This window comes from Physeter macrocephalus, chromosome 14, assembly GCF_002837175.3.
Source record: "Physeter macrocephalus isolate SW-GA chromosome 14, ASM283717v5, whole genome shotgun sequence".
In the NCBI taxonomy this organism is placed as follows: Eukaryota; Metazoa; Chordata; class Mammalia; order Artiodactyla; family Physeteridae; genus Physeter; species Physeter macrocephalus.
Genome location: NC_041227.1, coordinates 122,801,004 through 122,827,156, shown reverse-complemented (window position 1 = coordinate 122,827,156; position 26,153 = coordinate 122,801,004). Strand labels below are relative to the sequence as shown.

General features: G+C 48.5%; 1 protein-coding gene across 1 annotated transcript in view; it reads right to left on the bottom strand.

The window, feature by feature from the left end:
• Positions 1–6: 6 nt before the first annotated feature.
• Positions 7–26,153, bottom strand: part of CCDC57 (coiled-coil domain containing 57) — a 73,173-nt gene continuing 47,026 nt past the window's right edge. The window contains exon 9 of the mRNA XM_028498132.1: positions 7–263. Coding sequence (XP_028353933.1) covers positions 61–263 — 203 coding nt within the window. The 3' untranslated portion in view covers positions 7–60. The remainder of the gene's footprint in view (positions 264–26,153) is intronic.

Here is a 26,153-nt window from a genome sequence, read left to right as displayed (position 1 = left end):
GTGAGGTGAGGTGAGGGGGAGGGGTGGGGAGGAGGAGGGGGGAGGGGCGGTTCGAGGAGGTCAGTCCTTGGAGTTGTAGTTACGAATCTTGGGGGGCCGCTGGCAGCCTTTAGGTTTTGCAGGATGAGCCCTGGGGGGTCTGGCAGGCTTGCCCCTTGCTTGGGCTTCCATCTTCATCCCTTCAACGGCAAAGGCTGCCCATGGCGCCACGGGGCTCCCCTCGGGGTGTTGGAGGCTGTAGGCTGCTGGAGGTGCTGGGTGCTCTAACAGGTGAAGAGAAAAGAGAAAGGAGGGTGCGTCATCATGGGGCAGGAAGGAGCAGGAGGCGGTGTGTACCGAGAGCTGGGTTCACTGAGTGTGAGTGGCCGAGCTGCTCTCCAGCAGGAACCAGAGACCCCACGCCTGCCCTGGTTCCTTGCGGAAGCCCATGCAGGCCAGTGTCCTGCCGGGGCAACAGCTGTTCCTGGCGGTCCTGGCCCTGGTGTCCCCGCACAGAAGGTCTGTGTGGGCACGTGCTCTCCAGATGCTCTGCAGGGCCTGGGCCTGCTCCTCCACTGGGCACTCAGGACATTTGGCCCTGAAAACGACATCTCCTGTTGCGTTCATTTCGCAATAGGTCCCACGGAGGTATCAAGGTTAATGGTTGACTCACGACACTTCCCAGGCATTTCCCAGGCTGTCAACCACCCCCTGCCCTCTGGCCATGCTTGCCGGGCATCTCCAACCGCGCAGCAGCCCCAACACGCGTGGCCAGGCACAGGCCAAGGACCCGGGAGCTGCACCACATGTCACAGGTATGGGCCAATGCTCCAGGACAGCCCTTCCAAAATATTGGCAACAACTGTCTTTGCATTAGGGCACCATAGGTGATTTTTTTAAAAGTTCTTTGAGCTCCTCTCTATTTTCCTAGTTTTTAGAACTAAGAATGTACTTCTTTCTTAAAAGTACCAAGAAGATGTACAAGAATGTACTGTACAACATGGGGAATAGAGACAATATTTTGGAATAACTGTAAATGGAGTGTAACCCTTTAAAAACTGTATAAAAAAATAAAAAATAAAAATAAATAAAAAGCGACTGTGAGATGCAAGCTCGGGGGCGGCTCTCCTTCCTGGGCTGGCCCAGCAGGCAGGGCCGGGGTCTGGAGCTCCAGGAGGGTCTGCACCAAAAGACAATGCTGGGACTTCCCTGGCGGTCCAGTGGTTAAGACTCCATGCTTCCACTGCAGGGGGCACAGGTGCTATCCCTGGTTGGGAACTAAGATCCCACGTACCACGTGGTGTGGCCAAAAAGTAAATAAAAGAGAATGCTGCCCCAGGGTGTAAAGACATGGTAGGTGGGGCCTGGCCAACTGGCACTGGCATCTTACACATGAGACACACTGCGGTGATGCACACCGTCTACCCAGTGTCACCGAGCCCACCCCCGGGTCTGGTGGTGGGACGCTGTGGGGAGAGGTCTGGAAGGCCTGCCCAGCGCACGGCCGCATGCTGTACAGGTGGACGACAGCAGCCAACCTGGGCAAGGCTTGAGGCCGAGGACAGGCCAGCTGCACAGCCTCTGGAGGAAAAGAACAGCGCTGGTGTGGAGCTGGGAGATGGGAAAGGCCTGGGCTTTGAAAGCACACACACAGGGCTGCGTGCTGGGCTTCTTCCAGCGACTCCAGCACCACGAGCTTGGGGTCTGCCAGGAGCACCCAGGCCCTGGCCCCCTCTCTCATCTTGTGCGCTTTCTGCTCCTCTGGCCTCTGCAGACATCTGGAAGCATTCCTCCTTTCCCTGAGCCTCCAGGGGTCACACCCAGTGGCCTCCCCAGAGCCCTCAGCCCCAAAGCTGGGCCAGGTTCCGCCCTCCTCCTGCCCAGTGCCTCCGTGCGCCGGGTCCTGGAGTGGGGTGAGGATGTGCGTCCCTGGACGTCCCCAGGCTCCCTTCTGCTTCCTCTGGCCATGGCTGCTTCTACCTCTCTGGGAAAGCGCCTGTGTCTTTGGTTCTTAAACCCCAGACGAATTCCTCCCCTCTACACAGAGACACTCCCACCCCAGATGCCTTTACAAGTCCTTATAAAGGGATCTCTGGTCAGCTCCATGCCGCTCACTTGGTTTCCTTCTGGAATGCAACTGCCACTGGGGAAGGGCGGGGTCAGGACCCTGACCACTGTGATGCTGGGGGTCCTTCCCTATAACTCGAGGGAGTAGCCCCTTCAGGGGTTCTGTGGGCATGACCTGAGTCCATCCCAGAGCCTCCACCTGGAGGCTCCTGGACAAAGCGAGGTGTAGGGAGAAGGGCCAGCCCAGGCCCCAAGACCTTTGCTTGGGAGGCCAAGCTCCCTGTGACCGGCTGTCAGGAGCTGTTTGCCAGTTCAGTCGGATGCCAGGCAGGTGGTTCCACTGTACGCTGGGAGCACAGGCCAGGCAGACCCACCTATCTGCCTGGGGGCAGGGCCTCTGAGCCGAGGGTGAGAAAAGGCTGGGAGGATGGCACAGCTGGCCTTGCAGGCTCTGGTTTTTGTCCCTCTCCTTGCAGTGTCGCCCTGAGGGGGTGACTGGCTCCTCCAGGACAGGCTTCCAGGGCAGGGCAGTCCTGGCTCAGGCATGAAGCGGGACATGTCAGGCCTGTTCTCCTCAGGACACTCCCTGTGCCCGAGCCGTGGTCTCCGCTTGATTAATCTGCGCCCTCACTCAGACCAGGAGGTGGTGTGTGGAAGCGAGGCTCCCACCGTGCTCTCTGCCTTCTCTCCCTTGTCTGACCTGTTCTGCTGTCTTTCTGCACTGGTTCTGATCAGGCTTCAGGGAAATTGGGGGGCACAGCACTTGCCTCTCATGGCCTCCTGGTCCAGCTCCAGGTCTCAGGAAGGTTCAGCGAGATGCCGAAGACCTCCCAGTATGAATCCGGGAGCAGGACGGGGGGCCCTGCAGGGGCTGACAGTGTCAAGGGGGGTGCGGGCCTGCACTTTTGGTGGGTGGCCTTCCCCGCAACCTTCCTGGCACCTGTAACGACCTTGAGCCTGGAAGTTCTCGTGGACCAGGGCCCCGGGGGAAGTGGGCTGGTCTCCTGCCTCAGGGCCTCCTAGGGCTCTGATCGCAGCTCTCTGGAGGCTTGGAGCTGTGCAGCTCCCTTCGGAGTTGGCTTCTAGGCTGCCTGGCTTTCAGGGTGACCCTGAGCACGCCTGCCAGGCCTCTAAGGGCAGCTGGAAGGGCTGGGGACTCAGCTGCACTCCCGAGAAGGGGATATGGAGCCATGTCTGCCCTGGCTCTCCAGAGCCTTCCCTGGAGCTGGGTGGCTGCTCTAGATGCAGGTACCAGTTGTGGCCTTGGCCACAGGGGACAAGGCCTTCTCGGGCTCACTTCAGCCTCAGCTGCTCTAGCCAGTCCTTCCCTCTCCTCTCTGGGTGACCACCTCTGTGTGCCAACGGCCCCTCGTTTCTGTCGAGACCTCTCTCTTGCTTCCCTGGGAGCCCCTTAAGCCCCCAAGTTCAACATTTCTCAAATTGGGGGAATCACACCCCCAGGTCTCCTCACCCTCACCCTGGGCCTCCTTGTGGATCAGTGGTTAAAAGTTAGATTCTGTTACACTCCCCACCCCCAAATCCTTCCAAGGCTTCCCACCACTGTTGGGATAGAGCCCCAAGCCTTCCGTGTATGATAGGTGTGGATGGTGGGCATGACCTGGACCCCGAGCAGCCCTGCCCTGCCGGGAGCTGCTGCTGGCCCCTGGTGCAGAGGCTCCGGGAGGACACTCCCAGGCCCAACTCTACTCAGCAGGGTGGAGGAGGGGCAGGCAGGAAACGCCAGATCCTTCAGGGCCCTGCAGCCACTCCCAGCCTTGGGCTGGGGACGCTGCCCAGACCAACCTGGTTAACAGACGAGCATCACCACTCCTCCCTCTCCCTTCCTGAAGTTAACGCCTGACACTAACCCCTAACTGCTCCTCTTACCATCATTTTGGGGGGTACCTCCTCCCTGGTTCTGGGCTCATCCAGGACTGTCTGCTAGCGCCCCTCAGTGTGGCCCAGTGTGGATTCCATCTTGGGCTTTGGGAAGGGCTGCCGGGCCGCAGGGTGCCAGGACTTGGGCAGGGGACTTAGCAGAAATACTCTGTGGCAGAGAACGTGAGGAGAGCCGGCACCGCCTCCATGGTGAGGGGCTGCCAGGCTACCCCTTTTCAGGGCCTGTCTGAGCCCCAGCTCCCCAGAGGAGAGGGGCTGGCAGAGGCCAGGTCAGGTGGGCAGGCGGCAGGCGCATGGGTGCAGGCGTCGGGAAGGAGGAAATGGCGCCAGGACAGAGGTCAGGACAGTGGGGGCTGGGGTGAGGCGGCAGAAAGCAGAGGCTGGGCCACCAAGCCTGGCTGGGTCCCCCCTTTGGAGGGAAGAGGGCTGATGGGGCTGCCTGGCGGGGGGTGGGGGAGCCGAGTGCCCAGGCTGCACCCAGAGAGCCTGTGTCCTCTGTAAGGCATGTGTGGGGACAGAGGGAAGGCACAGATGAGAACATGGGGCGGGGTAGATTCTGATCTGCCTTCTTTCCACAGAGATCAAAGCCTGAAAACCTGATAAACAAGATGACATTCATGAAAGGTACACTTTCAAAGGGACCCGAGGGGGGCTCTGCCCCCAGGCAGGCCAGGCCGGGCACCCAAGCATCGCTGGAGATCCTCATGTGGAGGGGCTGCCCACCTCTGCACCCTAGCTGGGTGCAGACCGGCAGGCCACATGCCTCGAAGGGCTGCCCTCTGCTCCTTCTTGGCGGGGGGACAGCTGTGAGTGAGGCAACGCTCTCCTCTTCCACAGAAACGTGCCCCCTCGGGAGGGCCGCCAATTGGCCATAAGCACGCTGGCTGCCTGTCTTGTTCCAGGCCCCGTTGAGTCTGGACCAGGCCCCAGGAGATGAGCCTGAGGACCCAGTGGGCTGCTTTGGGTCCCCACTCCCACAAACACCACACCCCACCCCCTTCGGGAGGAGAGGCCAGCGACAGACATGCCCTGCAGGGCAGGCAGCCAGCGGGAGTGAGCTCTGCGCAGACCTACTGCGTGCCCAGTAGCTCCCCACAGCTTCTCCGCTGCTCCCTGTCTGATTTCAGCCCAAGTGGGAGGCCTGAGGCTGGCAAGGAGGCCAGGAGGCCTCTCCAGGGGCCTGGGCCACCAGAACAACTGACCATGTGAGCAGAAGTGTGGCATTTGCCGAGTGCTGCCACGGTGCCAGGCCTGGCTCCAGGCGAAGCTTTCTGGGCACACACCGGCCTCATGCCCGTCCCCACACGGGGGCTGCGGGACCCCCGTCCTGACACAGAGGTGGTGCAGCTGGACGAAGAGCAAAAGTCCAGGACCGTCAACCTGCAGCCGCTGGGCTGGAAGCGAGAATGCAGCTCTTGCCCCTCTGTCAGGCCTCCCTTGGGCACTGCCAAGAGGAGGGCGCCCGTGCAGCTCTGAACGCCTGACCCACGTCCCACCCCATGAATTGGGAGCCCCTTCTGTAGATGGCTGGGCTTTTCTGCCCATCTGAAGAGTTCCCTCAGTCCGCATGTGGACCAGGGAGGCTCAGCCCTGGTCGTAGAGTGAACCCCAAAACCCACATGTTTGTAGCAGAGTCTGTGGAGAGCTAAACAACAGAATTTTATGCTACGAGACTTCCTGATCACTTGTGTGTGCCATCTGTAGTTCAGGATTGTAACTGGCTCTCTATTTTACACTAAAATATAAACGGAGTAGCATGTGTAATGATGCCAAAATTACTCACGGCCGAACCTTCGAATCACAAGAAACCTGGCCACGAGAGCCACACATGCAAAGCCCAGGAAATCTTTTACTGTCTTTCCCAAGTTAAGAAACAAATCCCTCATTTCCCAGGATTAGTTACATTGTTATTATGCTTACTTGAGGACCGAACAGCATTCTTACAGGATGTTGATGGAGGACAGAATTTGGATGAGTCCAAACTTACACAAAAACTTCTACAATTTTGTACTGAATTCTGTCAAACACAAACTTTAAATCCCTACAGGGATACAGGCACGAGGGGCTCTCAAACAAGTGGGATAAAAATTCTGGTTCACTATAAGGATCCACATTGAGAATACTCTTGGGAGGAGTGCTTACAGAAGGAGAAAAACAAATCCAGAAGAAGCTGCCAGAGACGTTAGAAATAGAGAAATCAAACCCATACAGACCCACAATGACCCAAAATGAGAATTCCAGACACTGTGGCTGTGATGGGGTGGGGCAGCTGGTCCTGGGGAGGAGGGGAGTGTGTAAAGAACGTGGCTATGGTGGGGGAACAGGAAAGTGGTAACAAGTGTGAGAAATCAGCAGGGCTGCGTGAACATGGGTGTGAGTGAGTGAAATTATTCCAGGGTAAAAGTAGAATATGTAACTTACAGTGCAGCAGAAGAAAACTTGATGTCTCCAATGAAAGGCAGGAATGTAGAAAGAAGAAACAGGAAGTAAGTAAGTGGGAAGTAAATAATATGTAGAATTAAGCCCAATGATAAGAACTAAATAAACATAAATGAGTTAAGCTCAGCAACGAAGAAAAAAATTCTCAAATTGGATTAAAAAAGACAAACAGGACTTCCCTGGTGGCACAGTGCTTAAGAATCTGCCTGCCAATGCAGGGGACACAGGCTCGATCCCTGCTCCGGGAAGATCCCACATGCCGTGGAGCAACCAAACCCGTGCGCCACAACTACTGAGCCTGCATTCTAAAGCCTGTGAGCCATAACTACTGAGCCCACGTGCCACAACTACTGAAGCCTGCGCGCCTAGAGACCGTGCTCCGCAACAAGAGAAGCCACCGCAATGAGAAGCCCGCACACTGCAACGAAGAGTAGCCCCCGCTCACCGCAACTAGAGAAAGCCCGCGTGCAGCAACGAAGACCCAACGCAGCCAAAAATAAATAAATAAATAAATTTATATTTTTTTAAAAAAACAAGATCCAGCAAGGTATTGTATAAAAGACCTGTTTAAAACAAAAGACAGGGAATTCCCTGGCAGTCCAGGGTCCAGTGGTTAGGACTCTGTGCTTCCACTGCTGGGGGCCTGGGTTTGATTGATCCCTGGTTGAGGAACTAAGATGTCCCAAGCCGTGTGGTGAGGCCAAAAAAAAAACAAACATAAAAATTGAAAACAAAACAAAACAAAAAATAGAATTAGGCACAAAGTGTCATAAGGGGCAAAGAAGAACTCTGTGTTCTGGTGAAGGGACAACTTCAAAACATATCAAATGACATCTGACAGAGCTGCAGAGCAAAACAGATAATCCAAAACAGGTAGGTGAAGGTTTTAATCACCCCTGTTGATCACAAACCCACACAGAGATGGCAAAGACTTAGTCAATGGAATTAATTACCTTGAGTTATTAGACACAGAGACATCTAAACTAATAGGCAGATAATACACTTTTTTTTTTTTTTTTTTGCCAAACACAGATCACACACAGAATCAGACCACGTACCAGGTCACAGAACAAGTCTCAATTCATTCCAAATAAAATACAATAAAATTAGAAACCAACATCTAAATCCCCCCAAATTTCTTCTGCTTTGAAACTGACTAATGTATTACTGAATAATCCTTGAGTTATACAGGAAATCAAATAGTGAATTAAAAAATATTTAGAGTGGAATCTCAGAATTTGTAGGACAGAGCTGAAACAGCTTTAAATACACTTATCTGGAAATACTAACAGTTAAAACTACCAGGAGATGAGCTAGCCTCCAATGGGAGAAGTGGGAGAGTAAGGAACAGAACAAACTTGGGAACAGGAAAAAGGATGTCATAGCGTTAAAGGCAAGTTTCAGTGACACAGAATCTCCAAGAAAACAAACAGCACAGAGTATCAACAGAACCCAAACTGCTATCTGCAGAGATTAATAAGATTAACCTCTGCCAAGACTGATCCGAAAAAGGGAGAGAAAATGAACATGGCAGGGGAATAACTGGGTAAAAGTGAATGTTATAAAGACCTATTCACGAGTAAGTTAATAAAATCCAGATGAAATGGAAAGTTACAAAACCTTTTGAAATGTCCAATAATTATTAAGAAAATTGAAATGATGATCAAAAACTTCCCTCCCCAAAGACCTGTGGCTCAGATGGCTTTCTTTACAGGAGGTTCTACTGAATTTTCAAAGAAACCAAAATTTCAAGGAATAGTCAATTTCTATCTTATTCCAATTATTCAGAAAAGTAGAAAAAGAGTGAAAGCTACCAGGCTCATTTTATAAGTAATCTACATTCCCAAACCAGATAAGGACAACCCAAGAAAAAATTACAGGCCCATTTAACTCATAAATGTAGCTATAAAAACTGTATATAAACATTAGCAAATCAAATCAAATAAGTATTAAAAATATATCATTATCTAGTTTATCCCAGTAATGCAAAGCTGTTTCAATATCAGAAAATCTACCACATTTCACCACAATAGGCAAAAAAAATATGATTATCATAATCAATGCAGAAAAACAGCTGATGAGGTTTAACACTTACTTATGATGAAAACTCTTAGTAAAGCAAGAATGTAACTAGAGAAAGCCCACGTGCAGCAACAAAGACCCAACTCAGCCAAAAATAAATAAATAAATAAATAAATATATAAATAAATAAATTTATAAAAAAGAAAAAGAATGTAAGGGAAGGGATTTCCTTGGTGGCGTAGTAGTTAGGACTCCACACTCCCAACGCAGGGGGCCGATCCCTGGTCCAGGAACTAGATTCCACATGCATGCCGCAACTAAGAGTTCACATGCCACAACTAAGGAGCCGGCGAGCTGCAACTAAGGAGCCTGCCTGCCTGCTGCAACTAAGACCCAACGCAACCAAAAAAAAAAAAAAAAAAAAAAAAAAAGGAAAAATTTTAACTTGATAGAGGTTATATTTTAAAAACACACAGCAATCACTTTATTTAGTGGAAAACTAGCCTCAATCTCTTCAAGTCAGAGAATGAGACAAGATGTCCATCATGACACTCCTGTTAATATGATTCCAGGGCCCCAACCAGCTCTGTAAGGAAAGCAAACTAAATAAGACTATAAGTACTGAAGGGAAGAAACACTCACTATTTGAAGACAGCAAGATCATCCACTTAGGGAAAAAAGCACCAAAGACAAACTATTAGTGTTAATGTGGAAGTTCAGCAAGGGGGGTGGACAGATCAGCCTGCTCTACAGAGCACTTCTCTACAGAACTGTAACTATCTAGCAAATAGGATAAAGTACTGGAAATAGCAAGAAAACTCTAAATCAGCCTGCCACCTGTTTTGTAAATGAAGTCTCACTGGGATGCAGCCAGATGCCTTGTCATCGTTGTCTGTGGCCAGAGGGTGGCCACTGTTTCCACTGCTGCTTCTGCCACCAGCACCCGGGGGCCTTCCCTCAGCAAAGGAGGATCTAGGCCACCCTGTCTTTACGAAGTGAGTGTGAAATCTGCAGTGCTCTCCAGAGAGCAAATGACCGCTTATGAATCAAGAAACCAGAAGTGGGTTTGTTCTATACACTGATTCTAATGGTTTTTAAAGTTGAGGTACTATTTCTTTAAACAAAATCTTGAGTGCAGGCCTGCAGGGAAGGGCAGCTCTGGCTGGGATGAGGGTAGGAAGCCAGAGGCTCCTTCATCCCTCCCACCCCCCCAGGGCTCTCGAGGCCCTTCCGAGAGGCCCTGGGGCCCGATAAGAGGGCACTGTTGACAGTAATGACCTCCCCTAGGAGTCCTGAGTGCCACAGTGGAGGATAATTAAGAGAGTCTGAGTAAATTGATAGAAATTACAATAATTCTGCAAGGACCTGCAGCGGCCATCAAATGTGAGGCAAGTTGACACTGGTGTCTTTCTCACTTTGGCCCTTCTTGGGTTTGCCTGTGATAGACGCAGATCTCCTAGACTAGAAACTGAGACTGGAAGGGACCATGGGGCAGGAGAGAGACAGAACATAGCAGAACATAGAGAGCAGAAGCTCCCAGCTGCTGTCTGGGTGATGCTAAACACAGGAGATCCTTTGCTGTTTTTTTTAAAAAAATAACTTCTATTGAGCTATAATTTACAAACAATAAAATGTACCCTTTTTTTTTTTTTTTTTGTTACGCGGGCCTCTCACTGTTGTGGCCTCGGCCTCTCCCGCCGCGGAGCACAGGCTCCGGACGCGCAGGCCCAGCGGCCATGGCTCACGGGCCCAGCCGCTCCGCGGCACGTGGAACCCTCCCGGACCGGGGCACGAACCCCTGTCCCCTGCATCGGCAGGCAGACTCTCAACCACTGCGCCAACAGGGAAGCCCAAATGTACCCATTTTAAGCGTGCATTTCAATGGGTTGTAGAAAATGTATACGTCCATGTATGTGGAACATTTCCATCACTCCAAACACTCCTACCCCCAGCCCTAAGCAACCACCAACCTGCTTTCTGTCATTACTGACTATATGGGTCGTTTCTAGAATTTCACATAAAAAGAGTACACTAGGTACTGGTTTGATGTCTGGTTCTTCCAGAGATCAAAGAAATGTTTCTGAGTTCCTGTTGTCATATGTATCGGTAGTTCTTTTGCTTGTGGAGTAGTAGTACACCATACGGCTACATAGTAATTTGCTTTTCCATTTATGTGTTGATGGACATTTGTGCTGTTCCCAGTCTGACATTCGTGTTAAGGCCTTCCGGTGCGTGGATGTTTCTATTTCTCTCCCACGGTTACCATGGAATTGAATGGCTAGGTTGTGTAGTAAGAAAGTTTTTTTTAAGAAACTGCCAAGCTATTTTCCAAAGCAGTTGACCATCCTGTGTTCCCTCAGGCAGTGTGAGTTCCAGCTCCTCCACATCCTCGCTACCACTTGATATTGTCATGTTTTTGTATGTTTTCGGTTATCTGAGTGAACGTGTAGTGGCACCTCGCTGTGGTTTAAATTTGCATTTCCCTGATGACTAACAATGAGTATCTTTCATGGGCTTGCTGGCCATTTGTATCTCTTCTATTGTAAAGTGTCTTTTCTAGTATTCTGGCTATTTTAAAAATTGGGCTATTTATTTACTACTGAGTTGTAAAGTTCTTTGAATATTCTGGACACAAGTCCTTGATATGTGTTCAAATATTTTTTCCCAGCCTGTGGCTTATCTTTTCTTCTTCTTGACAGTGTCATTGGAGATGTAGAACTTTAACATTTTGATGAAGTCCAATCTATCAAATATTTTTTCATTTATGGTTGGAAATTTTATTAATCCTAAGAAATTTTTGCTTATCCCAAAGTCACAAAGATTTTCTCCTATGCTTTCTTCTAGAAGTTTTATAGTTTTAACTTTAAATTTAGGTTTATGATAGATTTTGATTTAATTTTTGTATTTGGTAAAAGAGTTGAGATTTGTTTTTTCCCCACATGGATATCTAGTTGTTCCAGCACGATTAATTGCATAAACAATCCATTCCTCTTAAGTTACATTAATTAAAAAATCAGTCACCATACGTGTGTGTGTGTGTGTGTGTGTGTCTATTTTTTCTGTCCTTATGCCAACAACACACTGTCATGTTTACTAGAGCTTTATAGTAAGTCTTACAATTAGGTAGTTTAAGTGATTGGATGTTCTGTATCTTTTGCATTTCCATGTAAATTTTTATTTTCAATTTCAATTTTAAAAGCCTGCTGGGATTTTAATTCAGATTGTGTTAAATCTATAGATAAATTTTATAAGGAATGACATCTTAACATTGAGTCTTCTGATCCATGATCCAATATCCAATATGCTATATCTCTCCATTATTTGGGTTTTAATTTTCTCTGCAATGATTTTTTTTTTTCAGTGTACAGATATTTGGTTTAGTATGTCCCTAAGTATTTCATGGTTTTGGATGCTATTGTTAATGGCATTTTTATTGCAATTTCCAGTTTTTCATTGCTAGATATATAATTGATTTGGTATATTGATCTCATATCCTGGGCCTTTGCTAAGGTCACTCTTTAGGTCTAGTAGGTTTTCTTTTTGGTAGGTTATTTACAATTTTTATGTACTAGATAACGCAGTGTGTGGATGAAACAGTTTTACTTCTTCTTTTGCATTCTGTATGTCCAGCCTCCCTGCTTTTTTACATGACTAGGACTACCAGTACAGTGTGGAATGCAAGTGTGAAAGTGGGATCAGCCTTTCACCATCAAGTAAAATACTAGCTGCAGGTTTTTCATAGATTCCCTTTATCAGGGTGAACAAGTTCCCTTCTATTCCTAATTTGCTGAGGGTTTAAAAAATCATGAGTGGATGTTCAATTTTGTTCCTTTTTCTGTATTTATTGAGACATATCATATGGTTTTCCTTTTTTAATCTGTTAATATAGCATATTGATGTTTTAATGTTATACCAACCTGTCATTGCTGAGATAACACCCACTGGGTCAGGATGTGCTATGCTTTTCACGTATCATTGGATTTGATACTCTAGTATTTTATTAAGGATTTTTTGGTCTATATTAATTAAGGATATTGGTCCAGAGTTTTCTCTTCCTGTAATGTCTTTGCCTGGTCTTGGTGTCAGGGTAGTGCTGGTGTCATAAAATGAATTGAGTATCTTCTTTCATCCTTTGTTTTTTGAAAATGAGTTTGGGTGGAATTAATATTATTTCTTTCTTAAATGTTTTATAGACTTCACCAGTGAAGCCACCTGGCCTGGAGTTTTCTTTGTGGGAAGGTTTTAAGTTAAACATTCAAGTGCTTGAATAAATAGAGGCATATTCACGCTTCTATTTCTTCTTGAATCAGTTTTGGTAAGTTGGGTCTTTCAGAGAACTTGACAATTTTATCTAACTTAATTTGTAAAACTATTGGCATGTAGTCGTTCTTATTATTCCATTATTATCTTCTTTTTTTCTTTTGGCCATGCTGCACGGCTTGTGGGATCTTAGTTCCCCAACCAGGGACTGAACCCGTGCCCCTCTGGAATGGAAGTACGGAGTCCTAACCACTTGACCACCAGGGAAGTCCCTTATTTTTCTAGCTTCTTAAGGTGAAGGTGTAGAGATCACTGATTTCAGACCAATGTTCTTCTCTAAAGTAAGAATTTAAAGGTATAAATTTCTAAGCACTCCTTTGTGATTTCTTTGTTGATCCATGGATTATTTAGAAGTGTTCTGTTTATGTTCAAAATTTTTGGATATTTTTCTAGATATCTTTCTGTTATTGATTTCCAGTGGAATTCCTCTGTGGTCAGGAAACATATTCTGTATGATTCCAATCCTCTTAAATTTATTGAGACCGGTTTTTATGGCCCAATATATGGTCTAGTTTGTTGACTGTTCCAAGTGTACCTGAAAAGATTGTATATTCTGCTGTTATTGTCTGGAGAGGTCTAAACATGTCAATTAGGTCATGGTGGTTAATAGTGAGGTACAAGTCTTTTCTATCCCCAATGATTTTCTGTCTACTTGCTCTATCAATTATTACTGATAGAGAAGCACTGAACTCTCCACTTGTAATTATGGATGTGTCTATATCTCTTTTCATTCCTGTGAGTTTTCACTTCATGTGTTTTAATGTTTTAAAGCTCTCTTATGAGGAGCATACATACTTAGGATTGTTATATCTTCCTGATTAATTGACTTTTTTTTTAAAATGTTTAATGTTATGTATCAACTTAGCTGGGCCACAGTGTCCAGATCTATGGTCAAACATTAATCTGGATGTTTCTGTGAAGATTTTTTTTTAAATTTAATTTATTTATTTTGGTTGCTCTGGGTCTTAGTTGCAGCAGGCGGGCTCCTTAGCTGTGACTTGCGGGCTCCTTAGTTGCAGCTTGTGGGCTCCTTACTTGTGGCATGCGAACTCTTGGTTGCGGTATGCATGTGGGATCTAGTTCCCTGACTGGGGATAGAACCTGCGTCCCCTGCATTGGAAGGAGGATTCTTAACCACTGCACCACCAGGGAAGTGCTTAATTGACTTCTATATCATCATGAAATGTCCCTTTTTATCTCTGGTAACATACCCTGTTGGGACATCTGCTTTGCCTGATTTTCTTAATCTGTGTCTTTATATTGAAAGTGGGTTTCGGGACTTCCCTGGTGGCGCAGTGGTTAAGAATCGCCTGCCAATGCAGGGGACATGGGTTCAAGCCGTGGTCTGGGACGATCCCGCATGCCGTGGAGCAACTAAGCTCGTGCACCACAGCTACTGAGCCTGCGTTCTAGAGCCCTCGCGCCACAACTACTGAAGCCCACATGCCTAGAGCCCGTGCTCCGCAACAAGAGAAGCCACTGCAATGAGAAGCCTGCGCACCGCAACGAAGAGCAGCCCCCGCTCGCCACAACTAGAGAAAGCCTGCGCACAGCAACAAAGACCCAACACAGCCAAAAATAAATAAATAATTTATTTAAAAAATAAAAAAAATTAAAAAATAAAGTGGGTTTCCTGTACACAGTACATAGACAAGGCTTTCCTTTTTCCCCCAGTCGGCGTTTTAATGGAATGTTTAGAACATTATATTTAATGTTATTATTAACATGGCTGGTTTTAAATGTATCTTCTTGCTAAATTGTTTTCTATTTATCTGATCTGTCCTTTGTTCCTCTTTTCCTGCCTACTTTTTTTTAAAAAATTAATTATTTTTAAAGTTTTTGGCTGCATTGGGTCTTCATTGCTGAGCGTGGGCTTTCTCTAGTTGCGGCGAGCAGGAGCTACTCTGTTGCAGCATGCGGGCTTCTCATTGTGGTGGCTTCTCTTGTTGTAGAGCATGGGCTCTAGGTGCGCGGGCTTCAGTAGTTGTGGCACTCGGGCTCAGTAGCTGTGGCTCACGGGGTCTAGATCATAGGCTCAGTAGTTGTGGTGCACGGGCTTGGTTGCTCTGAGGCATGTGGGATTTTCCCGGACCGGGGCTCGAACCCGTGTCCCCTGCATTGGCAGGCGGATTCTTAACCACTGCACCAGCAGGGAAGTCCCTTCCTGTCTACTTTTGAATTTATGTTTTTTATCCCATTTTATCAATATCTCCACTACTGCTCTATTACCTATACTTCTTTGTGGGTTTTGTTTGTTTTTGAATGGTTGCACTATGGTTTATGCATTTTTAACTTATCACATTCTACGCTGAAGTAATATTATACAACTTCATGTATGCGAGCCCTACAGGAGTGTACCTCCTTTTCCCTTTCCCACCATTTATGCCATTTTGTCATACATTTTACTTGTACATGTATCACAAACCCCATCATACACTGTTATCATGTGTGCTTTAAACAGCCAGGGATCTTTCAAAGAAAAACATAAGCCTATCTCCATCGTTTACCCACAAACCCACCCTGCCGCCTCTACATTTCTGATGACCCCAGTTTTCATCTGCTGTCATTTCCTTTGCCTGAAGAACATCCTTTACTAGTTCTTGTGGCATAGGTCGGTTGGTGATTAATTCTATCTGATTTGTTTGTCTGTGAACGTTTTAACTTTGCCTCCATTTTTGAAGGATACTTCTGCTAGATATAGAATTCTATTACGGCAGTTCCTTTTTCTTTTGGCTTAGAGACGATGATCCCTTGTCTTCTGGCATGTACAGTTTCTGAAGAGAAGCCTGTCATAATTTTTATCTTCATTCATCTCCATATAATGTCTTTTATTTTTCTTTGACTGCTTTTAAGATTTTACTTTCTCACTGATTTTCAGAAGCTTGATTATGATATTCCCTGGGTTGCATTTGTGCCCATGTGTCTATCCTGATGCTTGGGGTAGACAAATTTCTCGGATCTGTGAGTTAAGAGTTTTTGTCAAATTTAGAAAAAAATAGCCATTATTTCTTCAAACACTTTTTCTGCCCATCCTTCTCTCCTCTCTGTTAAGACTAATGGATGCTATCTTCCAGGTTGCTGGGGCTGTTTTCTATCCCCCATGTTTTCTTTCTGTGTGTCATTTTGGGTTGATTCTATTGCTGTCTTCAAGTTGCCTGTTTTTTCTTCTGCCATCTCTATTCTACTGTTAATCCCATCCAATGTATTTTCTTTATCAAATATTGTATTTTTCATCTCGAAGTTTTGTTTGGTTCTTTTTTATATTTTCACTTCTTCTCATTATGTATGTATCTTCCTTTAAATACCCGAAAATAGTCGTAACAGTCCTTTTAACGTCTTTGCTTGTTTCCTCATTTCTGTCATTTCTGGACCTCTTTCTATTGAATGGTTTTCCTCTTGGCTTTGGATCACATTTTCCTGTTTCTTCAAAAGTCTTATAATTTTTAACTGGCTGTTGGACATTTTAAGTATTGTGTTGAAATTTCGACCTGTTTTTTTAGAGTGTTGGGCTTTGTTTTGTAGGCAGTTAGGTTCCTCATTTGGTCATTTCAAAGATTGTTTTTAAGCTTTTCTAGGGTAAGTCTAGATGGGCCTGCACTTCTGAGACAGTGAGCTCTACAACCAAAGTGTAACTTCTCTGGGTCTCCCCTGAATGAAGGCTGGAGCTTGAATATCTACCCACCTCATGAGAGCTCAGGAAATGGTTGCGCTTATAAGCTGTCTTTCCTTTGCCTGGATTTGTGGAGTTTTATTTTGTACATCTATGGGCTAGCACACAGTAAGGGCTCAAGACAATCCCTATTCAGACTTCTGGAGCTCTCTTCTGCATATCCCTCCCCCAGCTTCTTTGGACTCTTCCCTGCAACTTCCAGCCCCTCTGCCTCCCCAAACTCCAATTCCTGTTTCCTCCACCCAGGAAGGCACTGAACCCTGCCTGGTGTTCCCCTCCCTGTGCCTGCAGCAGAAAGCCAGGGGGACCAGAAAGGTGCCTCATTTGTTTTCCTTCTTACAAGAAGCACACTCCTGTGCTACTTATTTTCCAATGTCTGAAAACAGTTGTTTCATATATTTTGTTTATGGAGGGATGTTAATGTCTAGCTCTTAGCCTGGCCAGAAGCAGGAGTGACTGCTGGTCATGCTGTGGCCCCAGAATAAACATCACTAAAGTATAAGCTGATCTGGCTATATCTTAAAGTATTTACTGTGTTTTAAAAGTTATTTCAACACAAGTATTTTCCTAAGTGGCAGGAAAAGTTGTTTCATCATAACAACTTCAAGAAAAGAGCTAACAAAGATCTATTTGACTATTTGTTTCTCAAAAAGTTTAGAGGATACTCTGTACTTCCTAAAATGTCTCAGGTTATAATAATCAGTAAAGGCAGGAAGCTGGAGTTGCTCACCTAATTCAAGATACTGCACTGCTCCCTCCTTTGACCAGAACACTGGTTCTTAGATTTCTTTGGCTGCAGTTACAGAGGATGCTGACAGGGGGTGCACGCTGGTGAACCTGGCTCTCATTCAGTCCCATCTTGGGAGTAGTAATGGGCGGAGCTGAAAGGACAAACGTGATGCTGGCAAAACAGGGCAGGACCCCTTCGTCCCCCCTGGATCCTGGAACAGTTTTGGTCACGTTGCTCAGTGAGCCTCTGGCTGTGCTCCCTTGGGCAGTTCCCATTACCATCCACCCCAAGTGGCCACTGTGACAGTGGCTGCTGAGAGTGTGGGCTGAGCCTTTCTGATGGCTCGTGTTCCACCCTCACACGTGTCTGGTGTGGAGGATGGCCCCTCCCCAGGCTCATGCTGGCCTCCCTCCCCATGGGTCAGGCTTGCCAGTCTCCGAGCTGGGTCTGCCATCTCACTGTGATGCACCAGGAGCCTGGGCCCACCTTCTAGGACAGAGTCTCAGACCCAAGGAGAATTCTTTGGTTTGCACACAGGTATGAGGACCACAGATGGGGAGAAGAGAATGTAATATTCCAGGTGTGTTTACCCTGGAGTCACAGACTGTTCTCTGAGGTGAGATTTCACCTTTTCTTATCACAAGTCCAACCACAAGCGGCTGCTCCTTCCGTCTTTCACTCAATGCAGCGTTGGGGCATCTGAATCTGCTCTCCTGTGCTTAGCCCCCAGGTTTACTGAGAAACACAAAGCATGTGTGGGGAGGCCAGATGGTGATACTCCTGGTCTTGAGGATGTGCAGACTAGGTGACTCTAAGGTCCTGTATTCAGAGTATGTTTCTACGTCCTCAGAGCACAGCTGGGCTGGCAGAGCCGTGGCTGAATCACAATTTGCCTTCAGAGAAAGGCCCCAAATGCATCCTTCAGGGAAGGTCTGGAACAGTCTCCACTCAAAAACACACAAGACCAGGGTGAGCTGGTGTCCTGGGGGCCCACTCAGCCCTATTCATAGGCTGGTGACACCCTGCAGAATGGCCTACTAACCAAGAAGATGAGACTGGGGGACTTGGCACGTTTGCTCTGCAGTCAATCATGTGTGACTCTCAGAACAGGAGAATCTCAGTTTACCTGGCAGTCATTTTATTCCTGGTCTGGGAAGGTGCTTTGCTGGAGGAAGTCCCCTGGAGCTGGAGGCCACACAGACCACGTACCACTAGGCATGGCCGGATCTGGCTCCCAGGGGTCTGTAGCTCACAGACTGAGCTGCAATTTGGCCCTACTTTGATTTTTAAATTAGTTGCCAATATTCAAAAACTGAAACATTCTATATAAAAAACAAGATTTCTATCATCTTAAAAACCTGGAAGATCTGGCTTGTTGGACCCACACTGCCATGGAAGGGCAGCCATGGAGTGGAGTCATCAACTGCCTCGGCCGGACAGGCCAGATGGCCGGGCCGCCAACCCCCTCCGCCGAGCACTGCCCTGCAGTCTGCACGGCTCTGCCGCCTTCACTCAGCCACATGCTGCCTGGTGCCCGGGGCTCTGGCGTCTGGGCCCCTTCTCAGCCAGGTAGGCTCATGGGCTACAGTCGGACAGCTTGGATTCTGATCCTGATCCGTGAACTGGGGGCTATGTGACCTTGGGCAAGCAGCCTGGCATCTCAGGGCCTGGGTCTCTTCATCTGAATGTCGAGCGCCAGCCTCCAGGAGCTGCTGGACGAGGAATCCATTGTGGCGGGCAGAGTGAGATCCGGGCTAGTGGCGATACCGGGCACTATGTGAGCAAACAATGGGCTGAGAACAGGTGGTGGTTGTTTGTTGGTTTCCTGGATCCTCAGAACAGCCTGGCAACTATGATTTAGGTGTCATCTCTACAGTGAGATCTGCATAGAAATGTTCTCACTATACAGGGCTTAAAAATAACTTTGGATTAGCAACCAGTTAACAGGCTCATGCATGCTCCATCTTAAAACCTTATGCAACCCTCGTTAAAGGAAAAATTTTTAATTTCAGGAGAAACTAATATGATTTTCAGAAGAATAAAAATTTAAAGAAAAAAAACCTCAACACTAACATTGTACCCTTTAAAAACTTTATCCCCTTTCACTCCCTCATCCTCAGTGGGTGGGGAGCACCCAGGGGAAGAGTCTCCACCCAGGAGAAAGCAGCGTGCACGGCCGGACTGCTCAGGACCTTCTCAGACCCCACAGCAGAAACCTAGGGACCTCGCTCCATGCCAGCCCCAGCACCAGCCAGGCCACAGGCGTGCTGGGCCGTGCTCAGAACACTGACATGGGGGAAGGTGTGTCCGGCCCCCAGGGCAGGGCCAGGCGGGTGCCTCTCTTTCTGAAGGAGTGCTCGCATTCCTCAGGAGCTTCTGCCCATTATCTGTGTGTCCCCAGGGACAACCTTGGCCCCTCCTGACCTTCTGCCCTGAGGATGAGGTCAGGCCTCTTCCCTCTGGGACTCCAGGGGGTGGAATGAGGGCTGGGACTTGGGAACTCCGGCCTTGGGCGGTGAGGCATCCTCTTTTGAAAACGGGACCCAGTGGCTGGATGGCATTGGTTTACTGTGGGAGTGGCTGCCTTAGCACAGGTGGGCACTCAACAAATACTAGCTTCTAGCTGGACTCCTCTCTTTTAAAAAACCCATTCAGGCTGCATTTATTTGTAAAAGTCATGTCCAGCCCCTCCCCGCCTCCCAGGCCCAGCCCTCTTCCCAGAGCAGGGGCCACAGCCCCTTCTAGAGCACTTTTCTACCCTCTGTGTTCTGACTTCAAGACCACAGCGAATATGCATTTTCTTCTGTTGCTACCTTTCATAGTCACCTTAAAAAAGGGTACAAACCTGAACGACATACAAACCACACATAAAATGGCCAACCTTACCCATCATTTAAAAACTGCAAATTAAAACCCATATTTTCACCTATCAGATTGGTAAAAAAAGAAAATGCTTGATAAAAATCCACCAGTATTGGAGTGAGGAAAGATGCTTTACACCCTGTGGCCATGAACATGAATTGCGCCAACTCTTTGAGGGTGATTTGGTTAACACCTCCCAGAGCTCAGACCACTCACATCTTTGACCCAGCAATTTTCACTCCTAGACACTTACCTGACCACACACTCCCACAAGCAACCACCCATACCAGCAGACTCGCTGAAGTACTGCAAACTACAAGCGACCCGAGTGTCCGTGAATGTGAGACAGGCAAAAGGAAGCACTTACGCAGAGGATCATTGAACTACTGAAAAGATCTGTGAGCTCTGTGTCAACCAAAATGGAGAAACACCGCAGACAGCACTTTACGCAGCAGGAAGAGGATACGCACACACATTTAAATACATGCTTCCGTAGCCATGGAGTGCAGAGCGTGTCCGGAGAAGAGCAGGGGACAGGTGGCCAGGGGAGCGGAGATGGAGGAGAAGACTGACTTTCACTGAAAACCCTCTGTGCTGTTTTAGTTTATTTCTTAGCCACAAGGAGGTGTCACTCATGCTGGACGAGGTCTGGAGCCCCTCTGCTCCAGTGGATGCTCCATGTCGTGCCAACCTGGGCCGCCTGCCCACGCAGCACGGACACTAGGGAGGCTGATGACTCCAACCACCCCTGGGGCAGATTCACCAATAAATGCCCTCCAAGAAGGCCAAGCGGCTGGGCCGCCCCCTCTAGGCCCAGGATCAGCTCTCCAAGGCTGCTTTGCTGGCAGGTCAAACACCCATATTTTCTGGTACTGCCCTGGCTGAGTGTTTCCGCCCCTGTACATCTGGTCAGCCTGGATGAGTTATTTATATATGACTGACCTTTGTCATGTTGCTTCAAAATATCTTTCTAGTTGGGTTATTTTTGAGGTTAAGAAAGAATACCTTAGAAATCTGTGATTTTTAAGTCACATCTAAGATTATAACCTTCTAGTCATTTGTAAATATTTCCAAATTCTGCATATTTTTAGGTTTGATTTTAAGGCATTTAACTGTGCCTGGGCTGCGTTTTAGTGTGTGGTCTGGATGTGGGCAGTGAGGATGGAAGCATGCTGTGTCCCCACCTTGCCGTGTCTGGGCTCTGATTTGCAGGCTCTGCTGGGGAAGGGTTTCTGCTCTGTGCCTGCCACCCAGCCATGAGGCTGGGTCTTGCTAGTCCCCCTTCCCCATGCATTTTATTGCTCTAGAACTTGAAAATCCACTTATTTTAGCTTCAAGAGAAACTCTGTCCATATTTTGTTAGAATTACACTAACTGGTTACTTCAATTTGGAGAAAACAGCTGTCTTTATAATACTTAATACTCCATCCAGGAAGAGTCTGTCTTTCAAATCTTATACTTTTTAGACAGTGCTTGGTAGTTTCTCTAATCACATGCACTTCCTGAGCCTCTAGATCCTTGAGCTGCGGACCCAAGGCCTTGCTGGGCTCCCGTTCTTCCCAGTTATCTTCCTGCACATCTTGATTGAGCACCTATTGTGTACCTGTCTGTGCTGGCCAGAGGTCAAGGATCAAGGAAGATGCCCCCACCCCTACATTCTTCCAGCAGACAGAACAGAATCAAGATAAATGACAAAAATAGCACGTGGTCTGGAGGCTAGTGCTAAGGGGGAAGGAAGCCAGGTAGGGGTGAACTTTGGCAAGGGAGGGATTCAAGGAACAGGCAGGTGCTGGGGAGGGGAAGGCAGAGGGTGCCCACACATGCACAGGGGGCCGCACGTATGGGGTGGGGGTGGGGGTGTGTCCACAGTCCACAGGTGCAGGAGGGAGCTGGGCTGCATGTGGCTGGGGAGGAGGGGAGATGGGGTCGGAGTCCTTGAGCCACTGCTGCCAGGAAACGGTGGGGGGGAGGGGGGAAGGGAGGGGAGGGGAGAAGAGGGACCGGGTACTGTCCGGATGCAGCAAGAATTAGGGTGAGAGGAGGCTGGGCATGGAGAGGCCACACCCCACGAACCACAGATCCAGGAGGATGGAGGAGGGGGCTATAGTGGCCCTGGGATCTGGGGTGCGGTGGGGCCGAGGGTGTCAGGCTGCGGCCCTGCCTTGAGACCAGGTTGCAGCAGGACTCGGTAAGGGGTAAGGCCGTAAGGCCGGCAAAGCGGCAGCTCTGTGTGTGCATGTGGGAGGAAGGGGGAGGACGTCAGGGAGGGGCGGGGCAAAGGTGGGAGGGGCGGGGCATGAGTAGGAGGGGCAGGGACAGGTGTGTGAGGGGGGTCAGAGCAGAGGTGGGAGGGGTGGCCCTGGTCCCACCTCAAAACCATGAGGAGTGTGGCCTTTCAGCAGGAAAACCTCCCTCCATCCTGAGAAATACCACGTAGTTATTCATGTTATTAATGCAGATGCCACAAACTGTTAAACTCTCTCGTTATCACTTTTAACTCAGTTCATGACTGCTAGGTCTCACAGTTTGCTACTTAAAATGCGCCGAAAATGTAAAAAAAATGCAGAGGACAAGACATCCCACCTTCCAGAATGGAGCTTCCAGACTGCTTGACTGTGGACTGAAGCCCACGCAATCCTTTATCATAAATGCTAACATGCTTACGTCTTAACCAGAGCTGTGGTTATCATTTAAGTCACCAATAAAGTTTTTAAAAGTACTCTTACACAAAGAAGAAATACCAGACAGGTAGTTCAGTTATGCATGCTCAAATATTCAAGATACAAGGAGAGCATAAAGAAGCTTTGTGGGAACTTAAAACTAAACTGCATTAATTTCAACCTTTTTTCCCAACCAAATCTTTCACGGGGAGAACCAAAAGCCTAGGCAGCAATGTATCATTCCTATTTTTTTACTGTAAAGTGCTGCTGAGAAGTAGCAGCTTCAACCCCTCGGTATGGTTGTCTCAGCACCTACCCCTGCATAGACTCTGCTGCAGGCCCACCCACAGCACAGCCCTTCCCCAGCTTTCCTGCCAAGGAACCCCAACACCATTTAGTTTCAGGCAGCAGGTTCACAGGGTCTAAGACAATCTCCCAGTGACTGGTCAAGGGATGCCATGTGACCCCGGCAGCCAGTGAGATGGAAAAGGGAGTCTGGGAGCTCTGGGGAAACATTTCCCTTTCCAATGAAAAGAAACCAAAGCAGGAGGAGAGAAGTACGCCTTCCATCTCTGGCCTTCTGACGTGATGCTTGGAGCTGCTGCAGCCATCTTGGAACCTTTAGGAGGAAAGAGTCCCAGAGGAGCTAGCCATAAGCTCATTTACCTTGGCCTTGACATGCAAGTTCTTGGTCAGCGTGTCCTGCTGCTGTGCATGCACACTGTGTGTCGGGAAGGCTACCATGATGCTGGCCACCTTGGCTCTCTCCTCCTCATTCAGTGACCACGGGTGCCATGATGAGATAAAGGTTGGGAAGCTCCCGTATGTTACTTTCATCAGGCTGTGCTGTGACTTGTAGCCGAAAGCATTTAAACTAATACAAACCACCCCCACCTCTCCCCCAAGCCAATTCCACTGCTGGGGGCGGTGTTTGCAGTGACCCTTCCCTCCCCCACCAGCACGGTCCCCACTTCCACCTCCAGCCACCAGTGGGCTGTTCTTGCCCTGATCCAGGCCCTGCTATCCATGGGGACCTGCATGGCTGATGGCGCTATCCACCACTACTTGTCCCTGCTTCCTCATGTACCAGATGACCATTTCACACTTCTCTTTCTACCTCTTCCTCCACCTCCTCCTCTCAGAGTCCACGGCTTTGCCTCATACTTGAAAGAAGGAAATAAAGGGAACCGATCGGCATCTGTTTTCCCACCACCAGACCTGCTGTTGGGACAGTTCTCCTCAGGCCACTGAAGTCTTCTGCTCCTGACTCTCCTGCCTGGGTGTTTCCATGGCCAACAGCCTCAGAAGAAGACAGCACGACTCCCTCGGGGGCAAAGGGCAGATATGCCTGCAGCCCACTATGAAAGATTTGGGTTCTGCCCGTTTGGAGTCACTCAGTTGAGACTCCTGCCCTGGCCTGTGGGACAGGGGTCGAGGAGACCCTTGGCTGCCTGCTGTGCTTCGAGTGGCGAGTCCTCTATGTCTTCTGCCGGTGCCTGTGAGGCTGTGGCAGCTTGCTTGTCAGGGGTGGCCAGTAAGCTCCCAGTTCTGGCTGCCCATCACCTCCCTGCCTCTGGCCTGTGCTATCAAACCCCAGCCCCTTGAGCCCCCCCCCCACCCCCTTCTCTCCTGGGTTTGCCCTCCACCCCAGCCACAAGCATCACATCTCGCCAATCTTCCCAACCTGCATATAGGCAGGCTGCACTTCCACAACCTCCTCCAATATCGCTCTTTTTTAAAAAGTATTTTAGGGCTTGCCTGGTGGCGCAGTGGTTGAGAATCTGCCTGCCAATGCAGGGGCCACGGGTTCGAGCCCTGGTCTGGGAAGATCCCACATGCCGCGGAGCAACTAAGCCCGTGAGCCACAGCTACTGAGCCTGCGTGTCTGAAGCCTGTGCTCCGCGACAAGAGAGGCCGCGATAGTGAGAGGCCCGCGCACTGCGATGAAGAGTGGCCCCCACTTGCCGCAACTAGAGAAAAGCACTTGCACAGAAATGAAGACCCAACACAGCCAAAAATAAAAAATAAATATTTTTTTTAAAAAAGAATTCATTAAAAAAAAAGTATTTTAAATGTAAATTTATTTATTTATTTATCTGTTTGTTTATTTATTTTTGGCTGCATTGTGTCTTCATTGCTGCTCATGGGCTTTCTCTAGTTGTGGTGAGCAGGGGCTACTCTTCGTTGCAGTGCACGGGCTTCTCATCGCGGTGGCTTCTCTTGTTGCGGAGCACGGGCTCTAGGCACGTGGGCTTCGGTAGTTGTGGCACATGGGCTCAGTAGTTGTGGCTCTCAGGCTCTAGAGTGCAGGCTCAGTAGCTGGGGTGCATGGGCTTAATTGCTCCACAGCATGTGGGATCTTCCCAGACCAGGGCTCGAACCTGTGTCTCCTGCGTTGGCAGGTGGATTCTTAACCACCGCATCACCAGGGAAGTCCCCAGTCGCTCTTTTAACTGCTGCTTTTCAGAGCAAGACATCTTGACTAAGCTGTCCACCCGTTCTTCTCCAACCCCTTTAACTGGGAAGGCTGGATGACAAGTCCACCACTCCACTGAGACCGCCAGAAGGCCACAGTGATGCAGAGCACTTTTCTGCCCTGACCTTCCCTGACCTTCCCTGACCTCTTTGCAGCATTCCACCCAGTTGACCACTCCCTCCCTCTAAAATCTTTTCAGTATAAAAGATACCCAAACTACATCAAGCACGTATAACATACATGTATCGTTTAAAGAATTGTTAAAAAATAAAACAAAGAATAAAACAGAAACCTGTATACTCAGCTTGAGAAACAGCATCACTACTGCCTGTGTTTGTCAATAAAGTTTTATTGGTGCACAGCCACACCGATCACTTACACATTGTCTGCGGCTGCTTTTGAGCTGCAGGCAGAGATGAGCAGTTGCAAGAGAGACCATTGGGCCACAAAGCCGAAAATACTGACTATTCGGCCCTTCACAGAAAAGTTTGCCGACACCTACTCTGGAATTTTTTTTTAGTGAGGGATGGGTGGGGCACAGTTGCTCAGTTATTTTGCTAAAGCAAAGCAGAGCTGGAGGAAAGTCCATTTATCAGGAAATAAGATGGACGTGTGGCCTGAAGAAGGCATCATCAAGTCAGCATTTCTCCCCTACTCTTCCTGTAAATCATCCCCAAAAAGAGAAAAATTTCATGAAAACTAGAGATAAAATCCCAGATGGGAAAAATGGTGGTTTTGCCAAAGGCGGTGGAAATGAGCAGGGGTGTGTGGAAGGACAGGCACGGTGGCAGGCCTCAGGAGGAGCCAGGAGGTGGAAGCACAACCCCCTGGATACAGCGTACCCGGATGGCAGGGGAGAGAAGCCGGGCTTTGGGAAAACGGGCAGAGATAAGTCAAGGTTGGACTTAGTTAAAAACCGCCAACAGGGCTTCCCTGGTGGCGCAGTGGTTGAGAGTCCGCCTGCCGGACTCAGGGGACACCGGTTCGTGCCCCGGTCCGGGAGGATCCCACATGCCGCGGAGTGGCTGG